Genomic DNA, 24,386 nt, shown 5'->3' with positions numbered 1-24,386 from the left:
TCAAGAAAAACATATGCATATATAGGAATATACAAATACATAATATATATATTTTTTAAATATATTTTTATACATATGAACCCAGCTGTATAGGCTTGGCACATATACTAAATCCACTTTCCAATAAACAATCCTGTGGTAAAAATTCACTAACATAGTAATAGTCATTTCTATATGAGGTGGCTAAATCCCTTCACTCAGAGGGACCTCTCCTACATGACACCTTCTCAGTATATAATAGATGGAGAAGGTCCTTCTGGAGTCCGGGAAATAGTCACTTCTATGTAAGCTAGCTAAATCCCTTCACTCAGAGGGACCTCTCCTACATGACACCTTCTCAGTATATAATAGATGGAGAAGTTCCTTCTAGAGTCCGGGAAATAGTCATTTCTATATGAGCTGGCTAAATCCCATCACTCAGAGGGACCTCTCCTACATGACAGCTTCTCAGAATATAATAGATGGAGAAGGTCCTTCTGGAGTCTGGGAAATAGTCATTTTTTATATGAGCCGTCTAAATCCCATCACTCAAAGGGACCGCTCCTACATGACAGCTTCTCAGTATATAATAGATGGAGAAGGTCCTTCTGGAGTCTGGAAAATAATCATTTCTATATGAGCTGGCTAAATCCCTTTACTCAGAGGGACCTCTCCTACATGACTCCTTCTCAGTATATAATAGATGGAGAAGTTCCTTCTAGAGTCCGGGAAATAGTCATTTCTATATGAGCTGGCTAAATCCCATCACTCAGAGGGACCTCTCCTACATGACAGCTTCTCAGAATATAATAGATGGAGAAGGTCGTTCTGGAGTCTGGGAAATAGTCATTTTTTATATGAGCCGTCTAAATCCCATCACTCAAAGGGACCGCTCCTACATGACAGCTTCTCAGTATATAATAGATGGAGAAGGTCCTTCTGGAGTCTGGGAAATAGTCATTTTTTATATGAGCCGTCTAAATCCCATCACTCAGAGGGACCTCTCCTACATGACAGCTTCTCAGTATATAATAGATGGAGAAGGTCCTTCTGGAGTCTGGGAAATAGTCATTTCTATATGAGATGGCTAAATCCATCACTCAGAGGGACCTCTCCTACATGACAGCTTCTCAGTATATAATAGATGGAGAAGGTCCTTCTGAAGTCTGGGAAATAGTAATTTCTATATGAGATGGCTAAATCCATCACTCAGAGGGACCTCTCCTACATGACAGCTTCTCAGTATATAATAGATGGAGAAGGTCCTTCTGGAGTCTGGGAAATAGTCATTTCTATATGAGATGGCTAAATCCCATCACTCAGAGGGACCTCTCCTACATAACACCTTCTCAGTATGTAATAGATAGAAAAGGTCCTTCTGGGGTCCGGGAAATAGTCACTTCTATGTAAGCTAGCTATATCCCATCACTCAGAGGGACCTCTCCTACATGACACCTTCTCAGTATATAATAGATGGAGAAAGTCCTTCTGGAGTCCGGGAAATAGAAAATAAATATAAAGACTTTATTATCCACCGTTCACCTGTGTTACTTTAGTCAATGCTACAATGGTTCTTGTACAGAGAATATGATTTAGCTAAATCACTGTGAAGCTAAATATTATGATAGATCAGGCCCAGGACAATATGTCATCCGGAGAAACGGATCTGTTATATATATTTTTTCACATTTTTACCGGTCTGTGCATGACAGATTGCTGTATTTTTAATGCCGGATACCGCACTAATACATTTCAATGTAAATTAATGCCAACAGATCCGGAATTTTAGACAGAGATAATACCTCAGCATGCTGCAGTATTTCCTCCGTCCAGAACGCCGTTCAGTGACTGAACTAAAGACATCCTGAACGCTCTCCATTCAAAATGCATTAGGATAAAACTGATCAGTTCTTTTCCGGCATTGAGCCCATAGGACGGAACTCGGCGCCGGAAAAGATTAACACTAGTGTGAAAGTACCCTTACTCTGACATGGCTAAATACTGTATCTATGCAGGACCTCACCACTAGGGGGGTCCTTACCAGTTATGGGAAATAGACAGCTGCTGTAGACCCTGCTATTTCCCATGACTGGGGCAGGAATTCTAAGTCATGGGATTTAGTCACAACCATTAAACAGCGCCTAGTCTTTTCTCCGCACAATGGTTTGTTTAGGCCGCTCTCTGCACGTGTCATTGTCGCGCATTCTGCGGGAAAAGGCCGCCTCGCCACGCCCACGTTCGTCCCAGTTCCGCTGACGTCATTGGTCTGCGCCCAGCAGCTAGCCGCGCTTTCCTGTTGTCCACGTGATCGCTGTGTGCTAGGTCGGAGCTGCAAGCATGGCGGATCAGCGCGTGGTGCCCAGCGATCTCTTCCCTCACGTGCTGCGTTTTCTGCAGGACAACCAGTTCATAAATGCGGCTAAAGAGTTTAAGAAGGCCACCGGGGCGGTGAGTGATAGCCGGGGGAGCGCGACACCGCGTCGCTATTGGGGCAGGAGCTGGGGTCCCCATATTTTGCCACAGCCACGTATTGCCCCCCCCCCCCATTTCTTGGTCTAATATGGCGATATGTTGTGTAGATGTCATGATGTACATCACTATGCAGTACACTTGGGGAATGGGGTAATGTGCCCTTTAATAGCCTGGGTAAGGCCGTGTTCACATTTGCATTTGTCTACAACATACCCAGCATTGCATGTTGATGTGTACTAATTTAGCATTTATTCTAATGACTGTGTTGTACCAGTCCTTTTGTTATTCCATTTAGAAGTTAGAAATTACTAGCAATTTTACAATGAAGGTCCAGATGGGTGTTAGCATTTAGGGGAGGGGGACTTCACAGTCTGACATATTCCCATCAGTGCTGCCAGTTTAACTGCAGAGACTGCTAACACCCATTTGGACCTTCATTGCAAATGGCTAGTAATTTGTTCATAACTTCTAGAAGGAATAATGGAGGAAGGGCACAACATGAAATCATAGTAGCTTCAGATTTTTTTTTTTTCCAAATAGGATGCAAGTAGTTGCTAAAACAGACCTGTCAGGTGATGTTACAGGTCTTCTTTAAAGGGGTTGGTTATCTCTGCTGACCTTTTGCACATGGGGGGGCCTGTGGTGGAAATCATACTTGCCTGATCCCTGCTGCTGGGTTGCGGCTCATTTGCTCTGCCTAAATCAACAAAAAGTTGAGGTGGGTCATGTGGCGGACATGTCACCCTGCATCAAACCAGATGTTGATGTGGAGAGACCCTATGGGACTGTGAAGGTGACAGAACCCAGGAGCAGGGATCATCTTATGTACTATGTTATTTAAGTATGGTTCCCATGTTTTGAAGGGGGGGGGGGGGGGGCTTCAGAAAAGGTCGCCAGGGATGAACAACCCGTTTAAGAAATGTCATCCGTTACTGCAGAGTAAATTGACCTGTGGTGTAGATGTCAAATCGATATCCTGTCTCGGTTTCTTTGAAGGAGTTTTCCGGGACTTTAATACTGATGGCCTTTCCTCAGGATAGGTCATCAAATCAGATCGGCCGGGGTCTGACACCCGGCACCTCCACCAATCAGCTGTTTGAAGAGAAGGCAATACGCGTGGGAGCGCAGCCTTCCCTTCATTGTTTACCTGCTCGCCATCAACATCGCAGCAGTAAGTAGTGTAATTCCAAGCTGTCTCATTTACTTCAATGGGACGGCTCCTTTCTGTTCAAGTGTGTAGGAATGAGCCGTCCAATTGAACACTACTTGCTGCTGTGATGTCTATGGCGAGCAGGTAAACGAAGGGAAGGCAGCGAGAGTGTGGAGCCGGACCTCTTCAAACTTCTGGGTGTCGGACCCCGCCGATCTAATATTGATGACCTATCCCGACGCAGTAAGCACTCCTGGTCCGATGCCACAGAGGGTGATAGACAGCGCCCCCCATGGCTGTAGTATGGATCCCTTGGAGAGTTGTTATTGATTTTTTTTTATTTACTCTGCTTTTTTTTTCTTTGACAGAAGGATCAGGACGCTAGCCCGGCCTCGCTTCTTGAGATTTACAGTGATTGGATTAAGTGAGTTATGTTTTTTCTTTTGTCTATTTTTTTTTTTTTTTTTTTTTGACCAAAAGCTCCTGCACCTTACTTGAGTAATGTTACCCAGAATAGGGACAGACAACATAGTCACTTATGTACTAAAGCAAAATTGCTGTCAACTTTCAGCACACAGCGGGGAACAGTCTGGTTTATTCATAAGCCCCAGATAACCCAACCACTTTCTGATGATTGTTCTCTTCTCAATCATCTGCGGGGAGACAGGGTGTAAGAAGAAGGGTCCATTCACACGGCCGTATTTTCGGATCAGATGCTGACCTCCATTTCAATATGGCCGCAAAAGATGCGAATAGCACACTGTGTGCTATCCATATGTCCGCTATGCGGCTCCTCAGTAAAGATAGAACATGTCCTATTCTTGCATGTATGCATATTTGTACAGGATCAAGGAGGAAAAAAGTCTCTAATTGGAGACTTGGTGGTTCTGGAACAGCCCTACCATCTGTGTGTGCATGAGTCCTTAGAAGTCAACCTGATAAGACATTCCTAATGCTGTGGTACCTCTAGTATTTTAAATGTAGGGTCCCCTTCTGTCACGCCATTAAAAGCAGTTCATATATTATTTTTTTACTGTGTGTAAGTAAAGTTTTAAGGGAATAGATTTTTTTTTAAAGCTGCATGAAACATAATTCCAGGTCTCCAGATTCAAAGAAAAGGAAACACCCAGTCAATGGCCTGCCTGCTAAGAAATCTGCCAAGGAATCCAGCAGCGATGAGAGCTCCAGTGAAGATGAGGAACCACCTGCAAAGAAACAGGGTAAAATATGAGTGATGTGGTGAATTTCTTAAAGGGTTATCCAATAACAAGTATTACCATGCCATTAATAGGGGATTTCAAATAAAGTAGTATTGCAATGTACATGTAATAAAATGTGCATATATGTATGATGTACCTATAGAATTGAAAGGTTAAAGGGGTTGTCCAGGATTAGAAGTAGATGACTGCTTTATTCCAAAACCAGCTCCACGCCTGTCCATGAGTTGTGTGCTGGTTATGAAGCTCAGCTACAGTGGAGTGAATGGGGCTGAGCTGTAATACTACATAAAGCTTGTGGACAGATGTGGTGCTTTTTTTGTAGAAAGCAGCCATCTCTATCTAGTCCTGGACCACCCTTTTAATAAACACTTCCTATGATTTATATTTTAGCTGTTACAGCAGGCAAAAAGCCCATACCCAAAGTGCCTCCACCAAAGAAGGCCAAAAGCAGCAGTGAAGACTCCAGTGATGATTCTGACTCTGAAGAAGACACTAAGAAAGCTCCTCCAGTATGTTTACTGTTTTATTACATTCATTTTTGTGTTTTGATCGAAGCCTTTTTGGGCCTTCATCAGACGGTGATTTGGTCGGCAAGGCAAAACTGGAACAGAAACGCAGATAAAAGTATAATGGAACGATTTGCACCCTTCTGTGTTTTTGACCTGTTCCTTGTTTTAGCTTGAAAATGATGATTTTAAAATACAGATCAAATTTGCATTGTTGCAAATCTCCTTCCTGAGCCTTTTCCCTCTAGATGTGCACTCTTGACTGCCTAATTTCTGCCCCCACCCCACACACATTACCATACTTGTCTCCTTTCAGCAGAAAAAGACCACTCCTCAGGTGAAAGCAACAAATGTCAAAACACCACCTCAGAAGAAAGCAAAGGATTCCAGCTCTGACTCTAGTAGTTCTGAAGATGAAGCACCTAAGAAAAAGCCGCTACCTGTCATTAAGAAGTCCCCAGGTAGTAAACCCTTGTCTCTATTTCAAAGTAGAAAAGCTGATATAAGGCCTGCCTAAGGGTGCCCAAATGTTTGTTCGATTGATAGCTTTCACCCCTCCCACCTTCCAAATTCTTGCTGGTCTTGATTTAAGAAATAAACCCCTTCAGCTACCACGATTTTCCCATATGTCAGTTGCTGAGGGAATGTTTGGAGCAAGCTGTGAGGTAAGGCAGAGGAATGCAGCTCTCTGCCATCCAATTGGAATCCCCCTCAGTGAAATCGCGGGGCTCTTATCAGTTACCATGAGAGCCTGGTTACTGCTGAAGCTTCCCAGGTCTGTCATGCTAAGTTGTGCACAAGGCACAGCTTAGCAGGGAGCGCATTAAAATGCCAGTCACCCTAATAGATCTCTATTGACAAAACAATTAACGCTGGACATTGTGTCCTTGTCATGAAGAGTGCAAACAGCACTAAATAAGGAGGAGGTTGAGCTTCATGAGCATAGGCCATCAGAAGTGGAGGAGGACTCTGCTGAAGCCACAACCAAACTTGATGATCTGTTCCAGCTAGCTAACCGGCTAAGGCTACTTTCACACTAGCGTTCGGGGCTCCGCTTGTGAGTTCCGTTTGAAGGCTCTCACAAGCGGCCCCGAACGGATCCGTACAGCCCCAATGCATTCTGAGTGGATGCGGATCCGCTCAGAATGCATCAGTTTGGCCTCCGCTCCGCTCAGCAGGCGGACACCTGAACGCTGCTTGCAGCGTTTTCGTGTCCGCCTGGCCGTGCGGAGCCAAACGGATCCGTCCAGACTTACAATGCAAGTCAATGGGGACGGATCCGTTTGACGTTGACACAATATGGTGCAATTTCAAACGGATCCGTCCCCCATTGACTTTCAATGCAAAGTCAGGAGTCCCCATCAGATCGGAGTTTTCTCCGATCCGATGGTATATTTTAACTTGAAGCGTCCCCATCACCATGGGAACGCCTCTATGTTAGAATATACCATCGGATTTGAGTTACATCGTAAACCTCAGATCCGACAGTATATTCTAACACAGAGGCGTTCCCATGGTGATGGGGACGCTTCATGTTAGAATATACTGAGAACTGTGTACATTGCTGCCAGGCAGCAGGGGGCAGACCCCCCCCCCCCCCCTCCTCCTGTAATTAACTTATTGGTGGCCAGTGCGGGCCCCCCTCACTCCCCAGTATTAAATATTACCAGTGCGGCGGCCTCCCCCTCCCTCCCTCCCCAGTATTAAATATGACCAGTGCGGCCTCCCCCTCCCTCCCCAGTATTAAATATTACCAGTGCGGCGGCCTCCCCCGCCCTCCCCAGTATTAAATATTACCAGTGCGGCCCCCTCCCTCTATATTTATTGGTGGCCGGGCCAGTGCGGATTCCAAGTATTGTGAGCAGTGCGGCCTCCCCTCTCCCCCCTAATTAAAATCACCCCCCCCCCCATCATTGGTGGCAGCGGAGAGTACCGATCGGAGTCCCAGTTTAAATCGCTGGGGCTCCGATCGGTTACCATGGCAACCAAGACGCTATTGCAGTCTTGGCTGCCATGGTTACTTGGCAATAAATACAAGCATTATACTTACCTGAAGAGCTGCGATGTCTGACCGGCCGGGCGCTCCTCCTACTGGTAAGTGACAGGTCTTTAGCAATGCGCCGCACAGACCTTTCACTTACCAGTAGGAGGAGCTCCCGGCCGGTCAGACATCGCAGCTCTTCAGGTAAGTATAATGCTTGTATTTATTGCCAAGTAACCATGGCAGCCAAGACTGCAATAGCGTCTTGGTTGCCATGGTAACCGATCGGAGCCCCAGCGATTTAAACTGGGACTCCGATCGGTACTCTCCGCTGCCACCAATGATGGGGGGGGGGGGTGATTTTAATTAGGGGGGGAGAGGGGAGGCCGCACTGCTCACAATACTTGGAATCCGCACTGGCCCGGCCACCAATAAATATAGAGGGAGGGGGCCGCACGTGTCATATTTAATACTGGGGAGGGAGGGAGGGGGAGGCCGCCGCACTGGTCATATTTAATACTGGGGAGGGAGGGGGGGGCCGCACTGGCCACCAATAAGTTAAATACAGGAGGGGGGGGGGGTCTGCCCCCTGCTGCCTGGCAGCATCTGCCAGGCAGCAGGGGGCAGTCGTGTACACAGTTCTCAGTATATTCTAACATGAAGCGTCCCCATCACCATGGGAACGCTTCTGTGTTTAGAATATACTGTCGGATCTGAGTTTTCCGAAGTGAAAAATCAGATCTGAAATAAACAGTTATGCAAACGGATCCGTTCTGAACGGATGCAAGCGTTTGCATTATAGGAGCGGATCCGTCTGTGCAGACACCAGACGGATCCGCTCCTAACGCAAGTGTGAAAGTAGCCTTAGTGACCGGGTTGATGACCTGGAGAATAGGTCTCGTGGAAGCAACTTGAGATTTGTAGGAGTGCCTGAATCAGTGCTGCAGAAAGATCTCAATCTGCCATTTGTTTGAATATGAACGGCCCCAGACCCTGGGTCTATCGGATAGGAGGAAAGTGGAGAGAGCACACAGTGGGGCCCCCGAGAACTACCTACAAATATAAATGGAAAAGGCAAGTAATCTGCAAGTACTTGGACTAGTCAGATAAGGAAGGCATACTAAGAGCTTATAGAGTGTGGCGGGAACCCCTGATCTTGAAAGGAGTCAGTGCTACTGTTTTCTGATGACTACTCGTTGGAGGTCACAAGAAAGCACAGAGCTTATAGTGTTGTTTACTCGGGATTGCATAAGAAAGGGATTAGATTTCAACTCTATTATCCTGCCAAATTGAAAATCTGGCAGCAGATTAAAATCCCCAAAAGGCTGTCAGCCACAGGGAAGGGGGCGTGGTTACCATGACTTGGAGCAAGGAGGCCGCTGCCTCCTTGACTTGAAGCATGTGTGGAGAAGCGCGCCAGCAGGGAATAAAACAATGTTTTCAGTACTTTTGCTGCATCTGCCTTCAGAAAGAAAGGCATCATCAGAAACACACTGCTGGCAGCTTGGGATGGTTTTGGGGGGTGACAGGTTCCCTTTAAAAGTGATATGAAGCTTGCCTGCGGCGTAATTGGAGAAAAATATCCATGGGGTTCTAGTAAACAGAGACTCTACTTGGAAGGTCACATGGACACCTTTTTAGGTTCCGATTAAGGCTGTAACATTTGTCGCTTCACTACTAAGGTGAATACCAGAAAAAAGGAAGTCGTGTCTAGAGATATGTCTGTTTGTTTTTGTTTTCTCGTGTCACTGTGGCATGTCATGGGTACTGAGTTACAGGGGAGTTGCTGCGCTGGGAGGCAATGCCTTGCTGATAGGCGGCTCTTGTCTAGAGCTTTGCTTAGTGCACATGTTAGAACGGGGCATGGATCTTCCTGCAGGGGTAAACTATGAGAATTCTCTTGGAATGTTAAGCGGTTGCACTCCTCGAACAAGCAAATGAATGTCTTAACACCTTAAAAGGTTAAAGGCAGATGTTGCGCTTCTGCAGGGGACCCATCATCCGTAGGAAGACTGCAATAGAATGGAGAAGATGTGGGTTGGATCAGTATATGGTTTAGCGGTAGATAGAAAGGCGGGGGTACTGATACTCATAGGACGACACCTTTCTCATGTTGTACACTCAATGGAGGCAGATGATGCAGGGAGGATGGTGCGGATACATATTTTGGGGCCTACTGGGGATTTTAGTTTATATAATGTATATGCTGCAAATCAATGCCAGAAACAATTTATAGATTCTCTATGCCCCAGAATACTACAGGACATGCACCAGGCCAAAATAGTCGGCGGAGACTTTAATCTAGTTATGAATGCGCAGGAAGATAGAAGGCATGACTGAACTAAGGGTAATCAGAATGGTTTAGCAGACTCTGTAACTGCACTGTCCCTAAGAGATAGCTGGCGATTACACCCTCCCCAGGGATGGGAATTTACACATTACTCGCATGCACATAATACTTGGTACCGCATAGTCTATGTATTCTGGTCTCCAGTGGCTCTCCAGAGAGTAGCAGCTATAGCTATTGGTGATATGGTCGTATCGAACCACGCTGCTCTGCTTCTCGACCTTGAAGTTTAGCACCCTAGAGGTGGAGATTCCAAATTATCTGTTGCAAGATGAGGACTTTATAAAGATAATGCAAGGGTGGTGGATTGAATATGTAGCTTGTAACAGGGAATATATTCACTCACCCGCACTGTTTTGAGAAACCGCAAAAGCTGTCCCCAGGGCTCCAGGTGGCTACAAAAACTGTCGACAATGCGCCTTAAAATTTGCAGATGGTGACAAGACTTTTTAGTCTTGTCGCCATTTGCGACTGGACCGCTGGGTTGCTTCGCAGCTTAGTGTCAGTTAAAGAACATGGCACGCGCCATGTTCTGCCACCAATGGGGAGATAGCTTAATTGCTGCAGATCGCATGCCCTGTTATTGAGGCCGGGTCTGTGATACCGCTGCCGACACTTGTATAAATGAGTTAGAGGACCTTTCACGGGGCCAAAGAATATGAACTAAGTAGCAGGCTACATAGAGCGGTGCCCAGGGATTTAAGTGCACTTACTATTATTCCTGGGCGCCGCTCTGTTCGCCTGCTGTGGCCCCCGGTATTTTCAACATTCAGAGCAAGGAGGAGACGCCAGTGTCTCTCCTTTGCTGTCAGGGAGAAGGAGAGGCGCACCCTCCCCCCTATTGTTATATCGTGGCCACAGGGTCCCCTCTCCTCCATTGGTGGCAGTGGCAGATTACACTGCTGGTGCTCCGATCGGTTACCATGGCAGCCAGGACACCACTGAAGCTCTGGCTGCCATGGTAATCTTGTTGCACTATGCACAGGGCAGCAGGGAGAGTGTCAAGTCCTAGTCACCCTAATACAGGTCTAGCGGGGTGAATAGGACAAGGGATGAAAAAATCCAGGGGGGAAATGGTTATTAAATAAAAAGTTAAAAAAAAACCCCACCAAAATACTAAGTTTAATTGTCTCCTTTCCCAATTTTACATATAAAATTTACAAACAATGAGTGCTCAGATAGTCCCAGTACTCACCACACTATTCATTTCCATTCAGGGAACTGACCATCTGACCACATAAATAAAGCCTTCATTACTGTAATACACAAGGAGGGGAAGGATCCTGAAGACCCATCCTCGTATAGGCCAATCTCACTGATAAATCAGGATCTGAAAATATTTCCAGATTACTAGCCAATAGGCTAGCCGATATTCTAACCACGCTGGTCTCCTCTAGACAGGTGGGTTTTGTTAAGGGTAGATCGGCAATCCCTAATATTCACAAGGTACTGCTGGCGCTGTCGATCGCAAGATCAACGGGCTATCTAGGGAGAAACTCGGCTATTGTAACATTAGATGCCGAAAAGGCATTTGATAATGTCAGTTGGAAATGGCTAGCTCTGATCTTGGATGCCATGGGTTTTAAATGTCTATTCCAAATCTTTCTTAAAGAATTATACATGAACCCTAAGGCTAGGATATGTACTGCAGGGTGTCTATCTTAACTTTTCCCTTATAGAAGGGTGCCAGACAAGGATGCACTATGTCCCTATTGCTGTTTGATCTGTCAGTAGAGCCGCTGGCCAGATACCCGGACTTGTCAGATATCTTTGAAGGACTGGCAGTGGGTAAGCAGACAATGAGGCTAGCACGATTTGCTGATATAGTATTATTCATGGCGGACCCTATTAAGGATATGGCAAAAGTGATGCACGCATTAATGGCCTTTTGGGTCTTTTTCAGGATTCCGAATCAATTATACAAAAAGTTAAGTACTTTTCATGCAGTGTAAACACCTTGGGGGACAAGTCCCAGATGTGTAGGGAATACTAGTAGCTAGTTTGTATATCACTTATCTTGGAATAAAAATAGGAAATACCTTGGAGTCGATATATAGACTAAATTTTTCTCCATTGATTGCCAAAATTCAGCGAGAACCTCCCATTATCATTAATGAGGCGCAATCATCTAATCAAAATGATGTCTGTGTCCAAATTGTTATAACCCCTACAGACTATTCCTTTATTGTTGAAGCATACTGATATCAATAAGTTAACAAAAGCCTTTACAGTGTTTCTTTGACATTGTGTAATTTAATTCTGGGACGTTTTCAAACTTATGGCTTCAAGGGAGCAGTGTGGGATAGCCTTTCCAGACATTAGAGTGTACAACTTGGCGTGTATGGCTAGACATAAACAGATTGGATTAATGGGACCGGTCATTGCTGTGTTTTGTCCTTGAAAGAGGTTTCTGTGTTCCTTGGTGGCGCTCTTGCATGCTAGGTTGCAGTGCAGTCTATACTTGTAAAAGATACTATAGCAGGGCTGGCCAACCTGTGGCTCTCCAGCTGTTGTAAAACTGCAACTGCCACCATGCTCTGCTGTAGGCTGCTAGCTATAGGCAATGTGGGCATGCTGGGAGTTGTAGTTTTGCAACAGCTGGAGAGCCTCAGGTTGGCCATCCCTGTACTATAGCAACGTGGAGTATACTGAGGAGACTGTACTGGTTATATTATAGAATATCTAAACATCTTCCGCTGTGGAATAATCCGGAGTTCATGCAGGGACATACCAATAGCCTCTTTGCAGAGTAGAAATCTAAAAGGATCACACAAGTCAGACATCTGCTTCATGACTTAGAACCCAGGTGGCTCTGTGGTGAGGAGCTGATAGCTAAATTTACTTTACGCCCCTTCCAGAATATTCAAATTGCCCAGGTTAATGCAGCTATAACATCGAATCTAGTAGTAGTGCACAAATTCTGGAACTGGGAGGGGGTAAGGTGTCAGTCCCTTCTATTTATAATAGAATGCAAAAGGAAAGAACCCAAAGTGAAAGGCAGTGGGAATTCAAAAATTGGGCTGAACAAAGAGATGGGAATATAGTTCAGAAAATACAAAAATGATGGATGCGAGTAGGAAGTCATATTCTAAATGAAGCTTGGAGAGATACTCTATTACAAATTATAAACAGAGCCATCTTTGGTTTTAATATACCCGCACATCCAGATAAATCTGACGGTATAACAAGTTGCCCTAAATGTGGCAAAAGTTACACCGACCAATATCATGGGCTCTGGAAATGCCTGAAGAGCAATCGGCTCTGGGAGGGGGTGGCGAGGATGGTTGGAGAGATATGGGGGCAATTACTCCCCTAACTTTTTCTATTTCATTTTGAGGAGGGTGAGGGATCGGGGAGGTCTCTGCCCCGTCTGTTCCGCTCGAGCTGCATGGTGACCAAAAGATGTACCGTATATTGCAGAGGTGGCTGCAAACGGAGATGCCTACAATATCCACTATTGTGGAACAACTAAAAATGTTGCATATTAAGCGCTCAGATACAATGCGATCCAAAGATAGACGTACAAAGAGGCTTTTTCAGAAATTGAGATGTTTTATTGCTACATATGTCACTCAGAAATACAACATATAATGCAGCCTTTCTCTTTGATACAGTGGTATCTGGTGGAGCAGATGAGGGGGAGATTGGGTTTTTCCTATAGGATATTGATATCTGAAATGGGCAGAGATTACTGAAAAGGATGCCCCCTAGTGGGTAATTGGATGAGCAATTGCACGACTATTCTGGTGGTGGGGGTGGAATGATCTTGCAATTCATGTCTTTTCTTTTTCCCTTTTTCACTTGATTTTTAAGCTGACTTTTGACTATTGGTGCTCTATTGATGTGCTGAAGTGTAATATGTGACATTGTTTAGTGACTCTGTTTTGGATTCTGTATATCCTATTTCTCAGTGATAATGTTTTAGGGTCTGCCCTGATATGTAATTAATAATACAATAAGAAATAAAATTAAAATATTTTTCCTGCTCAGTGTAAACGGTAACACCCCCTAAACCCCCCCCCCCCCCCCCCCAAAAAAAAGAGGAATAAAATAGCTCATCAAAAAGTTGTATGCACGGCAAAAATTGTACCAATAAACCATTCATGGAACCAGCATGCTCCATTCATTTCTGTGGAGTTCTGAGAACAGCCAAGGAAGTGTGCCTCTTGGCAGTTGTAGTTTTAACCACAGCTTGAGTGCCAGAGGTTAGCCATCACAGGGATAGATCATCGGTTAGAAAGTCTTGGAAAATCCCTTTAAAATGAAACAGTTGTTGAATGTGATGGGCAGGTTGCTTCCACAGGAAGAGCTGGTAAGGTTGGTGAGGGGCAGAGTCTCACTACACACATTGCCGGCACCTGCCTTCATTTTACATTGTCGAGCTTTGCTGCCAGGACGCTCAGCCATGACGGCATATCGTACACAGGATCACATCGTTACTGTGCAAGTTCCTGCTCTACAGTAGATGGTAATGGAGATATGTAAGCGTAGCGAGCACTCCCCCATACACACACTCGCATCTCTGCAAGTGGAGGCATCTCCTACTCACATTTTTAGTTTGTGTTGCGGAGTCCATTTTCAATCATACCTGAAGAACTCTTTTAAGACCCCTCTAGAAGACCATTCGTAAATTGTGTGGTCATCTCAAAGATGCGTTTCACTGAATTTATCTTGTACTGAAGTTGGTTACAGCCTGCTTTAGTCACTCCTAACTGCTTTCTTCTGTTCTTATTATACAGTGGATTAATAAATTACTGACCATATGTTTTCATTTTTAGCAGCAGCAAAGACCACTCCAGTAGCAAAGCCTGCTGCAAAAGCTAGAAAATCTGACACTAGCAGTAGCGAAGAGTCAGAAGATAGCACACCAGCAAAGGTAAAGTGCTAGGAGTGAAATGGTATTACACATGACTGTAACTTACCTGTTATCAGCTATATTGAGGAGATTTTTTACGCTATACAGACAGCAGCTACCAAGACTCCGCCGGCCAAGTCCCCTGCAGCTGTCAAACCTCCAGTTAAGAAGGTAGCCAAGGGTAAGGATGTCTCTAGCAGTGAAGACTCATCTGATAGCTCTGAGGATGAAGCCCCAGCTGCAAAGGCTAAACCAAAGCCAGGTAAAAGATCTTCAGTTCCATGAGTCGAGGATTTTAATACTGTTGGCCTATCCTTGGGTTTCACCTCAGTGGAAGCAGCGCCTCAGTAACCAGCTCAGTCACTGGAAGTACTGCAGTATAGTTGATTGGCAGGGGTGCAGGGTCTCTGCTCCCTGCCGATCAGATATTGGTAGCTTATCCTGAGAATAGGCCATCATTAAAATCCTTTACAATTGGTCCAACAATGCTTGACTGTGCAGCACCCTCCAGCTGGCCTTAGTTTTGTGCTGTGTATCCAAAACTGTATGCAGTTATAATATTTCTAACTTTTTTCCTTTGCACTTGTTTTGTGTGGCCCAGGGGTGACTGTTTTATTTTGGATCTGGATGGACACAAATTAGGTTGCATGCTAACTATTGTTACAGACCCACCGGCACAAAGCCTCCATAGTAGATTCTGTTATGTATTACAGGTAAAATATCGCTGCTTGCAGCGCCTATGTACCCATCAAGACAACATACATCTTATTAGAACCCGTCCAACCTTATAATAAGTCAGTTAGATCAATCCAACAATCTATCCTCCATAATGGTTCTGTGAACAGAGACTTCAGGACACTGATACATGAAGGGGAATGCATCATTTTTGTGTACTGGTTCCCTGGCAAGCAAGTGGTCTGTCTTGCTTTAAAAAATGTTTTACTTTTTGCACATTTGCATCACCTTCACCAAATGTATGTTGGAAAAATTAGACCAGGAATTTACTCCAGGACTCCTGACGATGCACCAGAGTTATTACCTCTTAATAATTAAGACCCATCGTACTCTAGCGGGTCTGCAACTAAGACTAGTGTGAAACTCCAGTCTTAGACGGGTTGTCTGGTTTCAGGAGGAAACTGAACAACACAGAGGTTCTTCCTGCAAGATAACAGTGAGAATTACTTATGTGGCAGATCCAGCGGCACTGCTCAACTGCTGTCCGGGATCTGTTTGCCCCACTGCACGTTGTTAACATTACATCACCGTTGCAGCTGGGAAAACAACTCCCACCTTAGAGCAATGGCGAAGGGACACGGGATCTGCCAGGTATGTAAGGATCTTTTTATTTAATTTTTATTGTAGTCTGATCCTCTGCGTTGTATGGTTGGCTCCTAAAACCGGACACCCCCTTTAATGCATTCCTGCCAAGGTCTTCATTTACACCAGAATAAAATCTGACCAAGAAATTTTATCAGAATATTTAAATTCTGGATCTCATGTCTGTTCATATGGTTGGCACGTAATCTGTATATTTTAGTGCATTAGGTTGGATTATTTGGTGCCAGTGCTATACTGACCTTATTTTTGCTCTATCCATTTAAGGTGTGTATAGTGCTGTCCCCCCACCAACAGTAGGTGGAAAAGGTACGCCAAAGGCAAATGCTAAAAAAGCAGAAAGCAGCAGTGACTCTTCAGATGGTGATGAGAAGGAACCGCCAGCAAAAAAAGGTACGGTACTTTCTTTTGGAATTGCTGATTGAATATAAATTGCCAGTATGTGTTGTGTGTATGTGTATGTATGTATGTGTGTGTGTGTATATATATATATATATATATATATATATATATATATATATATATATATATATATATATATATATATATATATATATATCCGGAAAAACGAGAGGCACTCCAATGATAAAGAAATAGTGAACCTTTATTCACCCAGGTGCAACGTTTCGGCTCTGCTATTGAGCCTTTCTCAAGCATGCTTGAGAAAGGCTCAATAGCAGAGCCAAAACGTTGCACCTGGGTGAATAAAGGTTCACTATTTCTTTATCATTGGAGTGCCTCTCGTTTTTCCGGATTTACTTAACGGGGTAAGAAGCCTATTCCCCTTGGGACGTGCACCCTACCTTTTGTAATTTTAAGCACCAGTGCCGCCATTTTTTCTTCAACTATATATATATATATATATATATATATATATATATATATATATATAATCTCTCGTACCATTTAGACGTCAGACAGGGGCCAGGAAGCTGATTTCCCCCACCCCAATTGGAATTTATTTTTTATTTTTTTGTGAACAGCTTTATACCTAACTTGTTTACCTGGAATGGCCCATAAAAACACCTGTTTGTTTTAGTGGTGTAATGGACTCGCATGTTTTTAATAAAATGGTCAGATTTATAAAAGGTGGTTGGGGCTTGTTTTTGTGTTCATTAGTTTTGCATATCTTTTGTCTTGTAGGAAAGACCACTCCGAGTAAGTCTCCTGCGCAGCCTCCAAAACCTGTGGCAAAAAAGGCAAAAGAGTCATCAAGTGATGCAGGTTAGTACTATACACTAATGGGGTTTTCCAGAGCTTTAATGAAACGTTCTTTCAGAAGAGTGGTTCAGCTGTACTTAAAGAGGACCTTTCACTCGTATGCAAACTAAAAACTATCTGTGGGCAGAGCGGCGCCCAGGGGTCCCCCTGCACTTACTAGTATGCCTGGGCACTGCTCCGTTCGCCCGGTATAGGCTCCGGTGTCTCAGCTCCGTCTGTTGTCCTGGACTGATTTTTTTTGGTAGGAGGCGTTTCCCTTGCTGCAGCACTGGCCAATCGCAGCGCACAGCTCATAGCCAGTCTGAGTGCTCAAGTGACCGATCCGACTGACTGTGGGCGCTTCTGCTGAAGTCCCGACCAGATGTAGTCCTGTTTCTCTGTTCAGCTGCCTATTGTACATGAAGATGCAAGAGCACATCTGGTCAGGACCTCTGCAGCCAGTCAGATGGTGACGTGATCATAGTTGATGTCGCAGAAGGGCAAGTACAGCTTAAATTCCTTTCTTTCCACAGGTTGGCTGAAAGAAAAAAACGTAGGTAAAGCCGCAGAGTTCCCCTTCTAAAGAATCTCTCACAAATGCACTTAACCCAGGACCTATGGGTTGTAGGGCTAGCTCAGCTGAATTTATTGATACCTTTGCACTTTGGCCCCTTTCACACACACCTTAAGGATTTACTTAGGATGCATTTAGTAAAACTTGCACAAACAGTTTTGGCTGCGATTGCGTTTAGTGTTTCAGTTTTTTCTACGTGGGTGCCATCAGCGGAAAAACGTATTGCATCCAAGTTACATTCGGATGCAATGAGTTTTTCACTGAAGCCTCATTCAGAACCCATTCAACTCTACGCTCACATGCCCTAATAGAGTATATAGCTATGGATTGTCTTCCTGAAACAACCCCTTGCAACTATTTGATAGCATAAAGAGACCTAGGTTACCGTATGGTCTTTATCATTTATAAAATCTTTGTTAGTATGCAAAACACTAAATTCACTGGGAAAGATATACTAAGACTGGTGTTACATATGCCAGACTTAGTGAAAAGCCTGTTAGCGCAATGTTTAAAGGGAACCTGTCACTGGAATTTTGTGTATAGAGCTGAGGACATGGGTTGCTAAATGGCCACTAGCACATCTACAATACCCAGTCCCCATAGCTCTGTGTGCTTTTATTGTGTAAAAAACAAAACAAAAAACTATTTGATACATATGCAAATTACCCTGAGATGAGACCTGTCCCTGACTCATCTCATGTACAGGACTCATCTCGGGTTAATTTCCATATGCATCAAATCGTGTTTTTTTTTTTTTTTTTTTATACAATAAAAGCACAGAGCTTTGGGGACTGGGTATTGCGGATGTGCTAGCGGCCATCTAGGAACCCATGTCCTCAGCTCTATACCTCAAATCCTGGTGACAGGTTTCCTTTAAGGCACATCTACTGGCAGTCCGTGCACCAGAAATTCAAATCAACACTATCTATGACCTGGTGTAGACGTGAGCTATGATTTACGCCATTTTCTGGTTTAATGTATGGCAACATTTTGTTTTGTAACGAGAACAAGCTGATACATTTGTGAATATTTCCTCTGTTTATGGTGCTGATTGTGTAAAATAAGCTATAATAGATCTTCATGACTGCATACTTGACTGGCCCTGACTATTCAGATATTAATGTCATTAGCAGATAGTTGATTTGGGTGGTTATTCTTTTTGTTTTAGTTGCATATTTTTAATATAATCAAGTATTTAGGATTTTAATTTCATTTACTTCGCTTAGATTCAAGTGACGAAGATGAGAAAAAGTCGACTAAACCAGTACCAAAAAGTACTGCTGTTAAGAATTCCACCCCATCGTCCCAGAAAAGTACACCAGTAAAGCCTGCCCAGGCCAAGAAGGACTCCAGCTCTTCTGATAGCTCTGGTGATTGTTGAAAAAAATTATTTGGTTGTTATGTTGTGTATAATCGGTGTAGTTTTCTTTAAAGGGGTTATCCCATATCAAATGTAAAAAAATTTGAAGCACACATAATCTAGTACATTTCAAGATCTGTTTAAGAAAGCTAGAACCAGCCCTGGACCTCATGTGGATCCAGAGCTCTCCACATTCATTGCTCCCAGTTCTGCTAGATTTATTCCAAAATGGCGGCATGTCTTTTCTCTGAGGGCCTCTGCTGTGTGCTGCAGTTGAAGGATGGAACGGAGCATGTGCTTCTGTCTCGGAGCAGGACAAAGAAATTAGAAAGAGCAAGCAGCAGGTGGCACTATACATATACAGATTTAATTAAATAACTTAGTAGCTATAGTAAATTTTTGATGACATGCAATTACAAAAATATTCAGATCCAGGCGCTGGTTTAAGAACTGTTGAATCTTATTTGTGGGACAACCTCTCTAAGCTACTCCCCTATATTTTAGGAATTTGTACATCCTTTTGAACTGGTTGTAGGAATTTGGCATGCTGCTTTGATTTTTAGTTGTATGAGCCACATGATTCTAATCGTATAGAATTCTTATGAAGGGGTTTTAACTTGGTACCATGCTGCTGTTTTATTTCTAGCCTACATATGATTTGTAACATAAGAGCATTTACTTGCTCTAATGCTCCTCCTTGCAGCGCCCCCATCGCGCAGCGCAAGGATTGTGCTGGTGACTTGCCGGGCTTCTCATCACTATGGTAAGCTGAGACTTGGTGTTCTCTAGCACTGCAGAAGGCAGTTTTGGGTGCGCATACTATGCAAAGTAGCGCGAGAGAACACCTATCTGTGCCGGTGACAAGGGATAAGCAAATCGACTTCGGATGAAACATCCAATGCCAATTTGCATTAATCTTTGTTTGAATACTCTACGGAGCTAGCACACAGTATTAGAATGTATTGGCTCCTATTAAAGATGAGCGAATTTCATGTGTTGACATTCGTTCACTGCTTCGTTTGGTGGTAAAAGCAGAATTGTGTTGTGGATTCCGTTACCACTAACCAGAACCAATTCTATGATCAAATGCATAACGGAAACTGGACGGATCCGTTATGCAGCCCATAGACTTCTATTATGACGGAATGAATAAGGGAATGCCGCTAAAGGCATTCCGTCATAGAATTGAGTTATGGTCCGTGGTAACGGAATCCATAACACAATTCTGCTTTTACCACCAAACGAAGCGTGAACAAATTTCATAAAATGAAATTTGTTTGTTACTCCTATGAACTGAAGTTATCAATTTCTACTGTAATAAACCATTTCCCGAACTCTGGTTCTGGTTTCGAAATAGATTTTTGAAGTTATTATGCCAAGTCTAATAAGCCTTTGAGAAGTAATGACTTCGGCTCATAGGAGCCAATACATTCTAATACTGTACGAAGCGCTTGCTCCGTACAGTATTCAGATGAAGTATTATGTGAAGTGACTTTGGATGTTACATTCGCTCATCCCTACTGGTGACGTTACTGGGCTCGGTGCTTGGTGGAAGTCTCAGCTTACCATGGTGATGAGAAGCCCGGTACGTCACCGGCACAATGAAAACACATCCTTGCACTGCACAACTGCTGCGTGACAAGGGGGAGCATTGGAGCAAGGAAATGCTCATATATGCTCCACTCATGTAGGCTAGAAATAAAGAGCAGCATATTACCAAGATCAGCCCTGAACCCAGAAAACCCCTTTAACCTCTACCATGATTTCCTACTTTTATTAGTGAAATCTAGTCTGAGATATGTCTGTGCTGTGATGCCAACTTGACATACTATAAAGCCCTGGAGATTCTGCTCTGGTTCAGTGTTGTGTAGCAGCACTTAGGGTACTTTCACACTTGCGTTTTTCTTTTCCGGCATAGAGTTCCGTCACAGGGGCTCTATACCGGAAAAGAACTGATCAGTTTTATCCCCATGCATTCTGAATGGAGAGCAATCCGTTCAGTTTGCATCAGGATGTCTTCAGTTCAGTCGTTTTGACTGATCAGGCAAAAGAGAAAACCGCAGCATGCTACGGTTTTATCTCCGGCGAAAAAAACTGAAGACGGATCCGGCATTTTTTCCCATAGGGATGTATTAGTGCCGGATCCGGCGTTCCGTTATGCGCATGCGCAGACTGAAAAAAAGGTGAAAAAAATAAATGCCGGATCTGTTTTGCCGGATGACACTGGAACGACGGATCCGGCATTTCAATGCATTTTTTCGACTTATCAGGCATTTTTAAGACTGATCAGGATCCTGATCAGTCTTACTAATGCCATCAGTTAGCATACATTTTGCCTGATCCGGCAGGCAGTTCCAGCGACGGAACTGCTTGCCCGATCTCTCTGCCGCAAGTGTGAAAGTAGCCTTATATTGATGCCCATAGCTGCACTTGTAACATTAGAAAGATGAAAATAAAGACCATAAACACAGGGTAGGTTGTATGTTACATGTTTAACTCTTTATAAACAGACTCAAGTGATGAAGATGAGAAGGCTAAGCCTGCTGTGAAAACTCCACCTGCAAAGCCTGCTGCAAAGGTGACCCCTGCAAAGCCTGCTGCAAAGGTGACCCCTGCAAAAGCGGCGGCAGCCAAAAAGGATTCAAGCTCCTCTGACAGCTCAGGTGAGATGGCTGCTATGGCAGTTTTGAAATGTCTCATGCACACAACTGTACAGAACCACACAGCATCCATGTATTGACATTGAGACCCTGTTGATGGATGTGTTTTATCCAGAAGCAATGCACCTAAGGGAGAGTACCTCCATGCACACAGTATTCGATGGTGTATGCAACTGTCTTTCCGATGTTTTTTTTTTTTTGTAAGGGATTCTGTCATCTTGTTTTAGCCTATAGCGCTGCGGACATGCACGGCTAGATCGCTGCCAGCATGTCCGCAATATACTTGTCCCATATCTGTGTGGTTTTATTGTGTTTAAAAAATGATTTTATAGATATGTAAATCAGCCTGCTAAGGAGCCCAAGGGGCTGTACTAACCGTTCTGGAGCCCAGCCGCGCACCCTGTGAAGGAGCCCAGCACCGCCTGTATCCAGGAATCTCCTCCTTGCTCACAGTTAGATCGCCGTAATCTCGCGATGCACAGTGAGTGTCCCTTCCCTGTGCTGGCATCAGCCTCAGGGAAGGAACTGCGCATGTGCGAGCTCGCACATTGCGGGATTACGGCGATCTAACTTTGTAGGCAAGGAGGAGATTTGGAGGACACAGGCGGTGCTGGGCTCCAAGAAGGTTAGTACAGCTCCTTACCAGGCTCATTTACATATCTATAAAATAATGTTTTAAACAATAAAAGCACACAGAGATACAGGACCAGTATATTGCAGATATACTAGCAGCGATCTAGCCGTGCATGTCCGCAGCTCTATAGGCTAAAACGAGGTGACAGAATCCCTCTAAGTTAGGATTGCATTACAGCAAATCTACAAGATTATTGGATTCAGCCAGATTACTGTGAAGTATGCCTCGAAATATTTTTTCTCGCCCAATTCCTTGGGGGACACAGAAACTCTTGGGTATAGCTAATCTCCATAGGAGGCGTGACACTAAGTAAAAGACTGTTAAGCCCCTCCTCCAGCAGCTATACCCTCAGCCTGGAGAGAGAGACTTCCAGTTTTTTGCTTAGTGTCAAGGAGGCAAGACACTCTCTGCACTGCAGAGTTGTCTTTGAGAAGATTTTAATTTTTTACTTTATTTTATTTTTTTCACTTGATTTTTATTTTATTTTTTTCCACAGGGACAACAGAGTCGCAGTAGACTTCTCTGTTTTCCCGGGGTTGAGCTGCGCCAGGGCCGGTTATCCGCCCTGCTGCCTCCCCCACAGAAGAAAAGGAGGACCAGGGCAGCTCATGCTCCCCTGCATCCCGCCAGCACTGGGTCGCCCACCTGCAAGCCCCTCTCCAGCTACTGTCACTTCTGTGCCAGTGGCTGAAGGGGCGTCCCCAGCTGGATGGACAAGAGGGTGAAGACATCGCATGGTGAGGTGGCTAGTGCAGCCATTCCCTTCCCCCCCCTCCCTCCCTCCTTCCTTGTGACTTCTTCCCCTCCGTTCCGTCTGTGCTCCCCCGTTTTCTGCTGGCCTCGTTGCTCCGATTTCTGGGGCGGCCTGACGCCCTGTCAGTACTGAGCGGCGCTCATGGGGGAGGGTTGTTAGGAGCGGCCGGGTCTTTGCGACCGCCGTTCGCGCAGGGCCGTTGTTCTTACAGGCCCCTGTCCTCCTTTCGGCTCCTACCTTTCGCTTCCGCTGCGGCGTGGGACATGTGGTGGTTTGGATGCGGGATTGAATCGCGCGCGCGAAATTGTGTTCGGCGGGGGGCGGAGTTTCGTTGCCGCGTCCTGCTGGTCTTCAGTCAGGGGCCGGACGTCCTTCTTCCCGCGCCTCACTAGTCCCGCCTCCTCTCGTGCCTGCGTGCTTCTGTGATCCTCACTGCAGAACGGACCATTGCTTTGCCGCCGCTGTTCTTCTGCTGCTGCCGCTGCCGTTCTGCTCCTCTGTGACCTGGTAGGACTGTTGACCCTTTCCTCCACTGCAGCCCCCTGGCCTAGACGCAGTTTTTTCCTACCAACATGTCTGACCCCTTAGTGCCTGTGGGACCTTGGTATCATACCTGCACCGCATGTAAGGCGCCCCTTCCTCAAGGGCAGTCTGACCCGCATTGTTCGCTTTGCAAAGACCCATCGCAGGGTCCGCCGTCTGTTGTGTCACCCCCTGGCCTGTTGGATCCCCCTGACTGGGCTAGATCCCTCTCCCAGGCTGTGGTTAGTCTCACTAGCGTTGTGGGCCGACTTGCAGATGTGTTGCCCTTGTCGCAGCCGGATGATTCCCCTGCTGGGCCCTCCGGGTCCGCTGTCTTAGCCGTCCCGTCTGAGTCTCTCTCTGCAGGCGACTCCTCCAGAGCCCGTCAATCCCAGAAGCGGTCAAGGGCGGATCACCGGTCATCCTCGGATGCTTCGGTATCCCCCCCAAGGGTGCGTTCTCAGTCGGGTCCTTCCTCATTGCAGGATTTGCCCTCTGAAGGGGAGCTGGTTGATTCCGATTGGGATATGGATTCGGCACTGCCTTCAAAGCTGGCTTCCGCCGTGGGCCATCTTATAAGCAATATCCGTGATACCTTTAAGATTCACGATGATCCTCCTGATCCTGAAAAAACCAGTGTTTCCTTTTTTCGCCAGAAGCAGGCGTCTGCGGTTTTTCCCCTCCATGCTGACTTTTCGTCAGTGGTTTCTAAGGCCTGGGCCCGTCCTGATGCACGTTTTACCCCGCCGAAAAAGTTAGATGTTTGTTATCCGTTCCCGGCGGATTGCATTGCAAACTGGGCGTCACCTCCTAAGGTCGACCCCCCCCCCCTGTGGC

The 24,386-nt window shown here is 45.1% G+C and overlaps 1 protein-coding gene across 3 annotated transcripts in view; it reads left to right on the top strand.

The window, feature by feature from the left end:
- The first annotated feature begins 2,268 nt into the window (after positions 1-2,268).
- Positions 2,269-24,386, top strand: part of NOLC1 (nucleolar and coiled-body phosphoprotein 1) — a 45,012-nt gene continuing 22,894 nt past the window's right edge. Inside the window, exons 1-11 of one of the 3 annotated variants that reach the window (XM_044299001.1) lie at positions 2,269-2,427; positions 3,970-4,025; positions 4,700-4,821; positions 5,212-5,330; positions 5,647-5,788; positions 14,434-14,531; positions 14,619-14,772; positions 16,113-16,238; positions 16,989-17,069; positions 18,846-18,989; positions 21,490-21,642. In XM_044299001.1, the coding sequence (XP_044154936.1) occupies positions 2,317-2,427; positions 3,970-4,025; positions 4,700-4,821; positions 5,212-5,330; positions 5,647-5,788; positions 14,434-14,531; positions 14,619-14,772; positions 16,113-16,238; positions 16,989-17,069; positions 18,846-18,989; positions 21,490-21,642 (1,306 nt within the window). In that variant the 5' untranslated portion in view covers positions 2,269-2,316. Of the gene's footprint in view, positions 2,428-3,969; positions 4,026-4,699; positions 4,822-5,211; positions 5,331-5,643; positions 5,789-14,433; positions 14,532-14,618; positions 14,773-16,112; positions 16,239-16,988; positions 17,070-18,845; positions 18,990-21,489; positions 21,643-24,386 lie in introns of all 3 variants that reach the window. The other 2 variants (XM_044299002.1, XM_044299000.1) reach the window with 2 other exon arrangements.

Source organism: Bufo gargarizans, chromosome 6, assembly GCF_014858855.1.
Source record: "Bufo gargarizans isolate SCDJY-AF-19 chromosome 6, ASM1485885v1, whole genome shotgun sequence".
In the NCBI taxonomy this organism is placed as follows: domain Eukaryota; kingdom Metazoa; phylum Chordata; class Amphibia; order Anura; family Bufonidae; genus Bufo; species Bufo gargarizans.
Note: the sequence above shows the minus strand (reverse complement) of the source record. Positions and strands in the feature narration are given on the sequence as shown.